The 13,409-nt window shown below is 35.8% G+C and overlaps 1 protein-coding gene across 1 annotated transcript in view; it reads right to left on the bottom strand.

Moving 5' to 3' along the window:
* The window catches only part of esr2a (estrogen receptor 2a), a 29,636-nt gene extending 17,386 nt beyond the window's left edge, over positions 1-12,250 (bottom strand). The window contains exons 1-2 of the mRNA XM_044106064.1: positions 12,056-12,250; positions 1,075-1,672 (exon numbers count right to left, since the gene is read on the bottom strand). Coding sequence (XP_043961999.1) covers positions 1,075-1,445 — 371 coding nt within the window. The 5' untranslated portion in view covers positions 1,446-1,672; positions 12,056-12,250. The remainder of the gene's footprint in view (positions 1-1,074; positions 1,673-12,055) is intronic.
* Between the last annotated feature and the right edge of the window lie 1,159 nt (positions 12,251-13,409).

Consider the following 13,409-nt stretch of genomic DNA (forward strand, 5'->3'; position numbering starts at 1 on the left):
TATATGTAAAATAATCGACATTGCAGATAGAAAAACAAGTTAATTTCTGCCAAAAAAACCCCCCAAAAAAAACTCACAACATGAATAAATTTGCACCCAAAAATACATCAGTGAAGGTTTGACTTTCCTTCAAAATGCAGCTACTCTAATGTTACAGACGAGATTAAATTTAGTTTCTTTCTAATGGATTCCAAAACGGCATATTGGGGCCGCTGTAGATAAAAAACAAGAAAGGGAGTAAATTTCTGCAAAAAAATTTAAATTCAGGAATTTTGAGAGTTGGCTTTGAAATTTTTTAAAAGTGTGGAAATTTCTGAGCTCCAAAACTCAAAAAATTTGAGTTTGTTAGAGAAAAAAAAATTTCTAGAAAAATCATGGACATTTCTGAGCTCCAAAAATAAAAAAAATTGAAAGAAAATATCCCCTTTTTGTAATCTCAGAATTTTTTTTTTTTCATTTTTGAGTTTGAAAAGTAAAAAAAAAAAAAAAAAAAAAAAAAAAAAGCTAGAAAAAAAGAACATGGAAATTTCTGAGCTCCAAAAATCAAAGATTAACAAGTAAAAAAAAAACAAAACAGAAGTTTTTATTTTGGTCTCAGAAATGCTTTAGAAAAACCCCAAAAACTTAGAGAGTCTGAAGTTTTCAACTTCTCAGACTCAGAAATTTTCAAAAGTCAAAAAGTTTCAAGAAGGAAAAAAACCCAGGAGTTTTTATTTTAATCTCAGAATTTCTAGAACAAACGAAGACATTTCTGAATTTGAAAAGTTGAAAATTTTCAACTTTCCAAGTTTTTTTTTCTATAAAATTTCTAAGATTAAACTTAAATTTTCTGAGCTTTACGGCAGAAATTTACTCTTATTATTATTCCGTATACAATGGCCCTAATATTCAGTTGTACTGTTGGAACGTTCCGGGTCTCATACGGGCAAGAAAAAGCGGATTTGGGCCCCATTGCTGCTGAGTGAATGTGACCTTTGTGTTGGTTGATTGAAAACTAAAAATATTAGTAAACAAACAAAAAAACTCTTGGAAGTGCATCAATGCATGTGGCATTCTGGGCGTTTCCCGGCCTACCTGCTGGTCAGGACGTTCTCCCAGGGGTTCTGGACGGCCTGGCCGTGCTGGGCTCGGCCCGGGGAGCGGTGCAGCGGCAGGGCCGCTCCAACATGGCCGCTCCTGGGCCAGAACAAAGAGGCGCTCAGTGACGGATGGACAGACTGACACTCTGAAATGCTCTGGCCAGCGTAGCTGAAAATTGTTGGACTGTAGAAAGAGATGGGGGTGAAGTCGTGGCCCAGATCGGTGTACGGCGCCGGGATGCAGATGGGCTGGCAGGCTTCGTGGGTCAAAGCAGGAGACAACATGCGACTGCCGACTCGGCTGGAGTCCACCTCCTGGAGCTGCAGCAGCGGCTGATGCTTCTCTGGAGAGCTGGCAGCGGCCATCGCAACAACAGGAGCTCTCAGGAAACAACGGCTACTACATCGTCTGCAAGAATTTATTTATCCCGGCTTAGTCAGAGAATAGTCAAGGTGAAGCCCCGCTCAGATCAGCATGTCATGTCGGGAAAATTCACCCAAACTGATTGCAGGCGGTCCAGTTTAAATCAGAGATGTGCAGTTAAATCCCAGGGAGCCGGAGGTCCTGCCTGGTGGAACGCCACCACATGATGCTGAATGAGACGAGAGAAAATACCACAACCTGAAGTTAGAACAGGAACAGGGAGTAAACAGTTTGGTTGAATTTAATGTAGAGAATATCAATTTCTGTAAAACATTTAAACATCGACCGCAGGATGAAAACACACGAAGAAAAATTATATTTATTGTTTCAATCTTCCCATTAAACTGAAAACAGAATATTAAATATTCAAGACACTAAAAACTGGGGATGGATTTGTAGGAAGATTCAAAAAACAAAACCACTGCAAAAACACAAAATGGTACCAAATGTGTTGTTCTAGTTTCTAGTGTAAATGTTTTAGTACGGCGGTTTTCAAAGTGTGAGGCGCGCCTCCCCTGGGGGGCGCCAGAGCACTTTAGGGGAGGCGCGGTGCGAGGGAAAAAAATAAACCGGAAAAGCTATCTGCTTGCTGTCTACTGATGTGAGAGAAACTTACGCACACGATCAACTCTGTGGATTTAGGAAAAAGTTGGTACTGTGGGGTGCGCGTGTGGAGCGGGGATCAGTGGAAATGTTTCCCCCCTTAGAGGATGTTTTGGCCAGTGATGTCAGTAACGTTACTGACGTCGACCACTTTTTTCTGTAACGAATAATATAACGCGTTGCTATTTCAAATACAATAGTCAGATTACAGTTACTTATCAAAATCATTTTTGCGTTACTATCTTCTTTTGTTATTTAATCGCATTTCCTCTACGTGTCTTGTCGAGTGACCGACGTCTCTATGCGACAGAAATGTAAACAATGGAGGGAGATGCGCATTTTGTTGGTGGAAAAACTGGAACTATTTTCAGTTTCTGTCGCCAAGTCCGATTATTATAAACGGCTTTGGGCTTCATTTTTTAAAGTCGCAAAAATTTAATGAGCGGCGGGTTGCGCCTTTTTGGGCTCGTTTTTGAACGTGAAGTTGCTCATTTGGGGTTGGGAATAAGCAGAGACTCATAATAAATCCCAGAATGTGTCCGTCATTAAGGTAGTTTTACTCAGTCTCTCCCTGTTCATCATTTCCCGGATGATCCGTCCCGCTGAGTCTTTGTTAATGTCAAGTTAATGTATTACCTCTGAATGACGTCGAGCTTCGCGTTGCGCTCCAGAAAACTGCAAATATCGAGACTAATTTAAACAGCGCAATAAACGTGAAAACAGCCACGAATGAACGTGTCCGTAGTTGGAAATAGTTATAATGGCAAGTGCTGACTAGCACCGTTATAATTATTAATATTACGATAAGTGTCGCAGCCATCTGAGCTGTGGAGCTGCAGGAGGAGCTCTGTGCGCTGCGACATCAAACTCAGGGGCGTAACGCAGAATCTGGAGGCTGGGGGGAGAGGGGCTTTAAAATCCTTCTTAGAGTTTTCCAGACAACAGTGGACCACACAAATTACTCATGTTTTTTATTTTTGTACAATCTCCTCTTCAGTTCAACCTTATCAGTGGAGACACATTGTTGATGTTACCATTATAAAATAACTTACAATTAAGTATTGGCAAAGATCAATGTGATTTTCACAGGAGGCAGAGCGTTGTTGTTAGCAGCTGCTGAAAGTAACTAAAAAGTTACTTAATCCTGCAGTTAGTTACTTTCCTGCAGTTAGTTACTACTTGACTTGGAAAGTAACTTACTTTCCAAGTCAAGGAGTCAGTAATATAACTAAGTTACTTTTTCAAGGAGTAATCAGTAGTCCGATTAAAGTTACTTTTTCAAAGTAACTATGCCATCACTGGTTTTGGCCAGAGCGGGGCTGAAGGTGGAGTTTTTAGAACTCCGCCCCCCTTCACGGGTGGGGGGGGGGGGGGGAGGCGCAGCAGGCATTAAGCTCCTTGAAGGGGGGCTCACCCTTTCATACTTTGAAAACCCCTGTTTTAGTACATTAGATACAAGACTAAACTAACTTGTAAGCACCATATAAGAGCTTGTTTTAAAAAAATGATTCCTTAATATTCATTTTATAAAAACTGGCAGATTAATTTAACTTGTAACAAAAATGTTTTCCATGTTGTAAATGAAATAATCTAAAGCTTTTTCATCAGTGTTGAGGAATTATAGATGTTAAAGGAGCCCCTATATGTTGCTGAAAACTTACTTGTAAATTAGTTTTTGGTTTTTTTTTTATGTCAAATGTACTAAAATATTTGAACTAGAAAATAGACCAAAAATACTAGGCAAGATTTTCTCCCCTTTTGAAAGTGACACGTTTACATTAAGCAAATCTATTTTCATAATTCTAATTTACAGTTTTATTGTCAATGAAAACGCAGCTGGGCTGACATGACCAACAAAATGCAACCAAAATGAAATAAATATAATCTGTTAATATGAGCCCAGTTTTATTATTTGGTCAGATTCTAATATGTTTAACAATAACTAATGTCAGCCGATAATGTTAGAGCCAATATACCGTAGATCCCTGCTAAAAACTGGCAGATTATTTCACCTATAACACAAGAAAAATGTCTTGTTACAAGTGAAATAATCTGCCAGTGTAACTAGAACTGGGTTGCTAGGTGACGGGCTGGGCTTGCCTGGCGTTGCTAGGTAACGGCGCCAGTGGAACTAGAACGTTCTGATAAATATTAAGGAATTACTGACTTAAAACAAGCTCATATCTGTTCTAAGATATTTGCTCTAGAAACTAAACCAAAAATACTTGCTAAGATTTTGTGCATGGTTTGCTCTTTTTATTTTTATAGGTTTATAAATTTATCTGCTGTGTGGGTTAGCAGATAAATGTCTACGATACTGTGAATCACACAAACCGTTGCACTTTAACACCAACATTAACAGAAGAAAGTGAAAGCTTGTGCAATATTTCCTGGTTTACAGTAAACTACTTGTACAAAATCCGTTTCCTCCAACTGTTTCTCAGTCACAGAGGTAGTAAAAAACCGTGAGGAGAGAAAACACTGAACAGGATTTATATTAACAGACAGCTGGCACATGAATATCCAAGTCCAGTGGAGTTTAAGGAGCTGTTACCACCAAACGCAGCAAACTGAATCATTCCTACAAGGCAGGAGTTTGTCTTCAGTCAGAGTTGGTACACAGTGTCTCTACGTTCTGGCTCAACGCCCTCCACTGCAGGCCATTTCATTTCTTATCCAGAAAAAAAATAATTAATCAAATTCCAGGGAATCTTTTTTTTTTTTTTTTCCAGCAAACAAAGCTTTACAGGATTAGTTTGGGAATAATGTGGGAACTAATTAGAGCATTGCAGGTAATCATGGATTACCTTTGAAGTTGTGTCTCGAGTCAAAGCGTTTGTGGTTTTTTTTTTTCTCCTCTAAATGTTTTACGTCGCGAATTAAACCGAACCTAGAAACATTCTCCTTCCAGCTGTGAAGAAACTCACTGAAAATTGGCTCCCTGAGAGAAACACAAATATTATTGCGGCTCATTCCCCGTCCAAGACGCTTAATATTGATATTATCCGAAGCAAGCTGTGTGAAACAGAAACAGTAGAAACGCCACACTCCATTACGCTTTCCTCCAGGAGTTTGGTTTTTGTCAAATCAGAAGTACTGCTGATTTATTCTATTTCATATAAAAACATTTGTGACCTAATCAGGAAGAACTGTGGACATATTTTAAAACGCGATGCTCCGACATGAAACTAGGCAGATTTATGCTAAAGCAGGAATCAGGTTTCACTTTTATTTTAGTTCCTTTGTGTGAAATACTTTTACACTCACATTGAATAGAATCAAACTGAAATTACTTATTTTTAAACTGGTTAATCAACCAGTTTGGTTTTCTTTTGATTCAGCAATTTAATAATTCTTACATAAATATAATAACTAATAAATATTCAAAGCCAAACTTTAGATTTTAAGAAAAAAAAAATCACTTTAAAATTCTTATATTCCATAAGTTACATAGTAAAAACAAAGAGACAAAAGTTGCAATCAACTTTCTGAGTTCTGAGGATCTTTGTAATGTATTAATATTTTTATTTATTATAATTATGTGTTTCAGAACCAGCCACACCCAGAGTGAGCTTCAGGGTATTTTCACACCCGATTGTCTGTTTTGGGAACAAAATTGCTACTTTTTTTACATTTTCAGCTTTCTCGCTGCACTGAACTAATTAATAAACCTGTTCCCCTCCACACCTGGGGAGGCGCTGCACTAAGAACTATTGGAGGAAACGACAAAAACCTCAGAAGAAGACACTGAGTGCAACTTCCTTCTTCATAAAATGGAAACAAAAATGGAGAAGCATCAGATTTTAGTGGTTGTGGGATTTCTCTTTAAATCTTTAGTAAAAATTCACTAGTCATTTCTCCCGCTATCGCTAGATTAGCACGTTTGTTTTGGCTGCATTTACCCAGAATGCCCTGCACTGTGGTTTACTTTCTGCTTTTGGAGCTCTGGTCCACTTTGCGTTCATATATACATTCAAACCGTACCAGGGCTCACTTCAATCGAACAGAGACCAAACTAGCTTTTTGGGTCCAATTTAAACTTAGAGGGATTATGATTATCTGATTCATCTCCTTAATAACAGATAGAATGATTAAATATTGCTCTGTAAATAAAGAAATAGTTTGACTGAAGGATGCTCTTGTCTATGTTGGTGCTGAGACAAATGGTGGATCAGCAAATCTATAGAAATTCTGCACAAACTAAAAGCAAAACCTCCAAAAAGTCTGTAATACCAAAACAGCAACCAGTGAAAAGCTAAAATCTGCAAATACTTGACAATCAAACAGCCAATATACACATTAATACACAAAGTAGAAACTATCTTAGCAATACAGCAGAAGTCAACATCTACAGTCTTACTTATCTTCACTCTTGAGGGAATCAATCAGTCGTACTGAGCCACAAATTGGAAATCTATTAGTTTCTGATAGGACGGCCATAATGGAGCAGGAAATAAGTAGCATGAGTAACATTAAAATTACACCGACTCAGACCGACCTCAGATCAGAACCGCTCCAGCTTGAAGGGAGTCTTGCTACCGTTTCTGCAAAACGACGCTTGAACCAAAACAAGTCCTCCATTCAAACTTAACAAAGGAAGCAAATCAAACAGAAAAAAAAGGGATAATAGCAAAATAATTTTAAAAAACGCCGTCAGGAGACTCAGAGTTACCCAAGGCTGAAACGATTAATCGAATTCTTCGATTATTGACATAATCTTCAACTAATTTCGTAACCGATTAATCGTTAACTGAAGCATCCAGACTCAAAATGAGCCATATGGTGAAATAAATATCAGAGCAGCAATTATTCCAAATCTTTACAGGAAACGTGTACATTTTGTGTTTAAGATAAAAACATCTTCTGTAAACATGTTTACAGAAAACTCAAACGTTCAGATTTACTAAAGGAATGATGTTATTGCAATATTTACTCTCATTTAAAAATGGATTTGATTATTTTCTTACTTAATATATTTCTAGTGTAAAAAACAGGAATGTGGTTAAATGAGAACGTGCCATTTTTTAAACTGATTAATCAATAGAATAATTGATTGGCAATTTAATCGTTGCAACCTGAAGGTTGTTCATGTTGGGACAAGCTGTCATACAGGTAACAAGGAAGCAAGAAAATTACTTTAACTTCTTTACAGTTCGTTCATAACAAACACCCAAAAGCTTTACGCCAAAACAACTTCATCCTCTTTTGTTTCTACTACATGAATAAACCCACAACTAGAAATCAAAAAATATATCCATTAACATTTTTTTTGTTTTTCAAAGACGCCCAAAACGTTGGACTACGGATGTAAATCCAAGTTTAGTTTTTCTTTCTAATACAAGTATTAGGCCCATTGTAGACAGAAAAAATAAATAAATTTTTGCAAACAAAACTCAAATTTTCTTTAAAAAAATTAATAAATAAAATTCTAAGATCCAAAAGTGGAAAATTTGCAAGAAAAAAAAAAAACAAACAACTAATTTTGAGATTAATCGTGAAGTGAGTTTCAGCAACATGGCGTTCAGAGAGCTGCTCATCGCAAAAACCCAAAAATAAAAAGTTTTGGTAAGAAATTTTCTAAGAAATACAAAACCTTGAACATTTTAAGTAAGAAAAATGTTGAGATCAGAAATTTTCTTTTTGAAAAAGAAAAAAAAAACAACAACTGGACATTCAGAGTTTCAAAAGTAAAAAAATTCAGAAGTTTGTTAAAATTAATCTCAATTTTCTAGAAAAAAAAATAATTTCTGAGTCTCAAAGATCATATTTTCTTTTGAAACTAAGAAAATTTTTGACTTTCACTCAAAATTGTAGAATTTTTGAGTAAATTTTTGATTTTTCAAGCTTCGAAATAATTGAATTTTTATTTAAATAAAAATTTTTTTCTGATAATCTAAAATATTGCGAGTTTTTTTCCAGCAAATTTTTTACTTTTCAAACTCAGAAATCTACCAAATTTAATTTTAGCAGATTTCTGAGATTAATTTCTTTGAGTTTTTAAGGAAAAAGTCCCCCTTAAATCTGTCTTTTACCATTGCGGTGGGTTTTGTACCAGGCTGAATGTCTATTATGTCAAAAATAATTACAGTTTAGCAGTAACTGATTTGCTTAACTCATAAATCCTCACAGAAAAAGTCCAATCAATCACGCAGCTTTCCGCCTGGCGTCAGACGTACCAATTGTTCTCCTCGATGTTCGAAACGGATTTTAATCATTTGTTTCTTCGATGATTTAAAGCCATGAAATCAAAGCGTTTGCGATGTTCAGGCTCAGGTTTAATTACACGGTTTGTTGGCTTATCTCTTTCGGCTGAATAATGTGGAATGACGAAAGACAGCCTGGACCATTAGATGTGAAAATGGAAAGATTAATAAAAAATAAAATAAAATAAAAATCACTGGTGATATTCAAGACATTTCTGGATCCATTTTAGGAGTTCGGCAGTGACCTCGCGCCTGCAGCCGATCGTGATGAGTCACTTAGGAGTCCAAAAGATCCTCTGCCAGTTGCTGTTTTTTTTTTTCTGCTTCTTTGACGACGTTTCCAGGCTCAAAGCAGATGTGGATGAGTTTTTTGTTTCTTTTGAAGATCTGACCTTGCCTCCAAACTTCCTCGCTGTCACAGTCTCCGGGAGCTGGCAGCTCACTGTGGGAGAAAAACTCCCCTGCGCTCCACGCCGCGGCTCATCCTGCCGCCACTAATGGCTCGCATGGAGCCGTCTCAAACTGGAAGACCTGCTAAATGTTACTCAGGAGACTTGAGTTTTTTATCCTCAGCTAACCTTTTACGGGAGAAGAGACATTAAGTGGGAGGAAAAAAGGGATCAAATGTGCTTTAAAAGTCAATCGTAACGACTTCTGGGTCTGTCAAGCTGAATCACTTTGAAAAGTGACAAGAAACATTTCGATATAACACTTTGCTGAAGGTCAGAGAGGAATACACTTGTTCAATCCACTTCTTCTTTCTTTTCACTTCATTAAATGTGGTGCAATCAAAGCTCTGGCTCCAAATGTTTTGGCTAGCACCAACTACAAACTAAAACCAACATCCAAGTCATAAAAAGGGAAATCTGAAGTCCTCCCGGCCATTAGCCAGATTCCACAAAAGCTCAAGGTCGTGTCGTGTTCCCATCCTAAAAGTTTCCCTGCCTCCTTATGGTCCAGGCGGATCAGGATGTGGAGCTGCTCCGAAAGTTTCTATATACAGTAATGATCTGATAGTGGAGCTGTGAGAGGACAAAAAGCTAAAAAGGCACATTTAATAAGCCGAAAGTGATAAAAACCCTGATTGTTTATAGATTTCCAGCATCTAGAACTCAACGTAATCCTTCAGGATTTATTCATTTCTGTCAATTTTAGTGAAATATAACAAAATTAAACATTAATGAAGCTTCAGGATTTGTTTTTTAGATTCATGAATGATGCACCAATTTACGTTTTATCAGCCAACTCCAATAGCTAACCTTAGAGTTACAATTTTAAATCATAAAAAACACTTTAAACATCTTTACTAAATCTAAAACTTGACTGGGTTCGAAGTTAAACATTAAAAAAAAAGTAAAAAAAAAATAAAGTTTCAAATTAAATCTAAATAAAAGTTGTAGTAGCTCACAAACCAAAAGCAAAACTGTGCAACCGAATATTTTAGATCAAAGTCAGACTTAATTTTAATTAAATGGATCTAAAGAAGATTGTATCTCACCTGAGAAACATCAGGTGAGATACTTGTGAGATAATACTTACCTGTATTATTATCGTCAAAATACAAGCAAAAGGTTTAATCAAAGGTTTAAGTTAACCAGAATTAGTTTAATTAATAATTAGTTTAATAATCACTGTAGTATTAGGAACAGGACTAGCAGCAGCATTATTTCATACATAGGAAATTAGACAAATATCCTTTATTAAAGAGCCTAAAAATTATAGTCTACAATTTAAATATTTAAAAAAAATGGAATACATAAAACAAATTAACTTCAAAAATATTTTTTTCAAATTATCTATGGTTAAAAAAATATGAAGATACAGTACATAATTCTATTCTCTTTAAAATTTTATTTATAAAGGAGAAATTTCAGAATATTAATAATTGAGGCTTTTATTTTGAAGGCCTGCAAAAATTGGGCTATTACTGTATTTTACAGTTTTGACTGTAATTTTCTTTTTAAATACAAACAGTAGAAATGCCAACGAAGAAGGAGAAGTTTTCTTTACTAACATCCATCAGCAATAATGACTGAATTTAAACTTTAAAAGTTACATTTGTATCCAAAATGTTAAGTTTGTGTTTGTTTTGTTCCGTCTGCTGTCTTTGGAAATGATCTGATTTATTTTTAAAACTTCAAGCACTTGAAAAAGTCACATGCAAGTTGAGCTCAGAGAGTTTTCTATTTGCTTGTTTGCATCTTAAGTGGACTGGAAGAGGAATGAGGGAAGTTGGAAAAGGGGAAAACGTCCCTGGAGCAAAAAGTATGACTTCAAATGGCCGAGTTTCCTCAGACAGACAAAATTTCATCAGATGGAAAGAAAACAAATCAAATTAGATTAACAAAAGAAAGAATATAGAGGGGAAAAATGATTGATTTCACTCAAATACTTTAATTAAACCCATGAAAGACAAAAGCTTGTAACTTTTCTGCAGAAAAACAGAAAAGAGAAATAAGAGGGTAAATCAGGTGAGACCAGAGTTCCTTATTTATGTTCTAACTGTTAAAATTTATCCTCTTTCACAATATTCTTCATCATGAAACATTTATCTAAATTCAGACAGGGATTTCGAAAGCTACATCTGGCCAGACGTTTTAGTTTCGGAGCAGATGTCTGGCAGAAAACACTAAACTAAACCACGCACATTTAAGTAACATATTGAGGATTTTATCCACTGTGAAAATATGCGGCTCAGGTGAGATCAGGGCAGAGTTCCCACAGGAACGTCAGACGTTGTAGAGACTGAAGAACAGTTTTGGTCTCCAGCGTCAGACAAGTTAGGAAATACTCCAACTTCTGACCCCAGAGTTCAGAAAGATATTATGAAATAACAGGCAAGAGTACAAAAATATGCAAGAAAACAAAAAAGAAAAATGAACCAGAAAAAATGTGTAAAGCAAAAAAAAAAAAAAAAAGTATTTTAATACAGACATTTATGAAAACTAATACAGCAGTAAAGAAATCCCGAGAGTATTCAAAGGTCACAACCACTAAAAAATAAATAAAGCTGCATTATAACCACATTTAAAATTCATATTTATTAGCTTTAACTTCTTGCGCATTAGTTATACTTTGTTTCTGACTGCTAAGCCAAAGTGGTAAAATAAACTCGTAAAATTTATGTGCTCCAATTTATCGTGTCGTTACCAGTCTTATCTTTACGAGTTTTAGTCATAAGGCTGGTCATGTCAAGACCAATAATGTTTCACACCAGCAAAATGTCAGAAGATTCACGCTTGAACCTGTTGGTTATCAATTAAAACTACCTGAAAACACATTTATAGAAAGACAAATAAAGGATTGCTCGATGGCACTGCCGTGGTGAGGCAGCCTGCGGGTCTTGGGGAAAAGGAAAGTGGTCCTGGGAGATTTTCCATATCAAAGCAGCTGAGTGACAGCAGATTGTTTATAGGTGTTTCTGAAATGGTCATTAAAACAAAACAGTAAATATAGATCGCAGCGTTGCAGTCACACCAGCTGATTTATTTAATGCTTAATGATTTATTTCTGAACAAGCTCAAGGGTTGGTTTTAAAGCCGGGTTATCCAGCTGAGATCTGGTAATGATTACTGAATCCAGCAGCCGGACTTGTTGCGCGAGTTAATCCCGCCACCTGTTAACTAGGCTGATCAGACAAGTCCCGGTTTTAGGCCTCCAGTTTGACGCCTGATTAATTCACCAGCTCCCCGCCGCTCCCCCGAAAGCTGTTTTATTACTTTAGCCACCCGGAAAATTACAATTACCTGCTTTGTCAGAAGCTCCTGTTGTTGACAAACTTGTCAGCCCGGGCGCCTGAAGTCCCGCTGCGGGGTCAACAAAGTGTGAAATAACGCGGGAGTACCGTTCCGATCCGAACCGCACAAAGTCCGAGCGCGGAGTCGCTCCAAGCTGCCAAACTGGTCTGATTTAAGCACGCAAGTTTCAGCTCACAAGCTAACCAGCTGCTGCCTTCAGGGAAATAAATAACCAGAAGCTGGTCGCCGTAGGACACGCAGCTTCCGGTTGGCTCCTTCAAAATAAAACATAGCAGGTTATGCACTATTTGTAAAATCTAAATAATTAAAATGAATTGACAAAGTGACAGATAGCTACATAGGGATATTGTAGATAGGAGAGAAGGGAAAGTACATTTCTGTCAAATTTTGAGTCAGTCTCAGAAATCTACTGGAAAAAAACAAGAAAATTTTAAAGTTTGAAAAGTTTAACATTAGCTAGAAACAATTCAGAAATATTGGGATTGATCTAAAAAAATAAAAAATTCTACAAAAGAACAAGGACATTTCCAAGTTTCAAAAGTTGAAAATTTGCTACACAAAAATCAGAAGTTTTTATTTTAATCTCACAAAGTTTATTTTACAAAAAGGAAAGATAATTTTAAGATTGAACAGTTGTAAAATTGCTACTAAAAGAGAGAAAAAGTCAAACTTTTCCAAGTTTGAAAAGTTGAGCATTTTCTAGAAAAGAACTGAGAAATTTTGATATTAATTTCTGAAATTTTCTAGAAAAAACCAAGGGAATTTCCAAGTTTACAGTTGAAAATTTTCTAGAAAAAATTCTGAAATATTTACATTAATCTCAGAATATTTTTAGAAAATACACCAAGAAAAATTCAAAGTTTGAAATTTTCAAAATTTGCTAAAAATAAAATAAAAATTTTAAGATTAATCTCCAAATTTTTCCAGAAAAAAAAATGTGATTTTTAAAAATTTAAAATGTTAAACTTTTGGATTTTTTTATTTTGAAAAGTTGAAAACTTTTGACTTTTGAAACTCAGAAAGTTTCATGTTTTTTCAAGAAAATTTCTGAGACTAATCTCAGTTTTTCTAAAAAATGTTCAACTTTTCAAACTCAGAAATTCCCTCATATTTCCTTTCTTTTTTTTTTTTATTTAGAAAACTTCAGGGCTTTTTGTTAGAGATTTACCTGTCCTTATTCTCTATCTACATTGGCGTTGTTGTAGACAACTCTAATATTTTCCAAAGCCAAAAATAAACCATTAGTGGAAAACATTTTTAAAAAATAGATTAAAACTAAGGAGCAAATTAACAACTTATGCAGGGAATCTCAGTTTTTACACGGAAATCTTTTTACTTTTAT

Source organism: Gambusia affinis, linkage group LG22, assembly GCF_019740435.1.
Source record: "Gambusia affinis linkage group LG22, SWU_Gaff_1.0, whole genome shotgun sequence".
In the NCBI taxonomy this organism is placed as follows: domain Eukaryota; kingdom Metazoa; phylum Chordata; class Actinopteri; order Cyprinodontiformes; family Poeciliidae; genus Gambusia; species Gambusia affinis.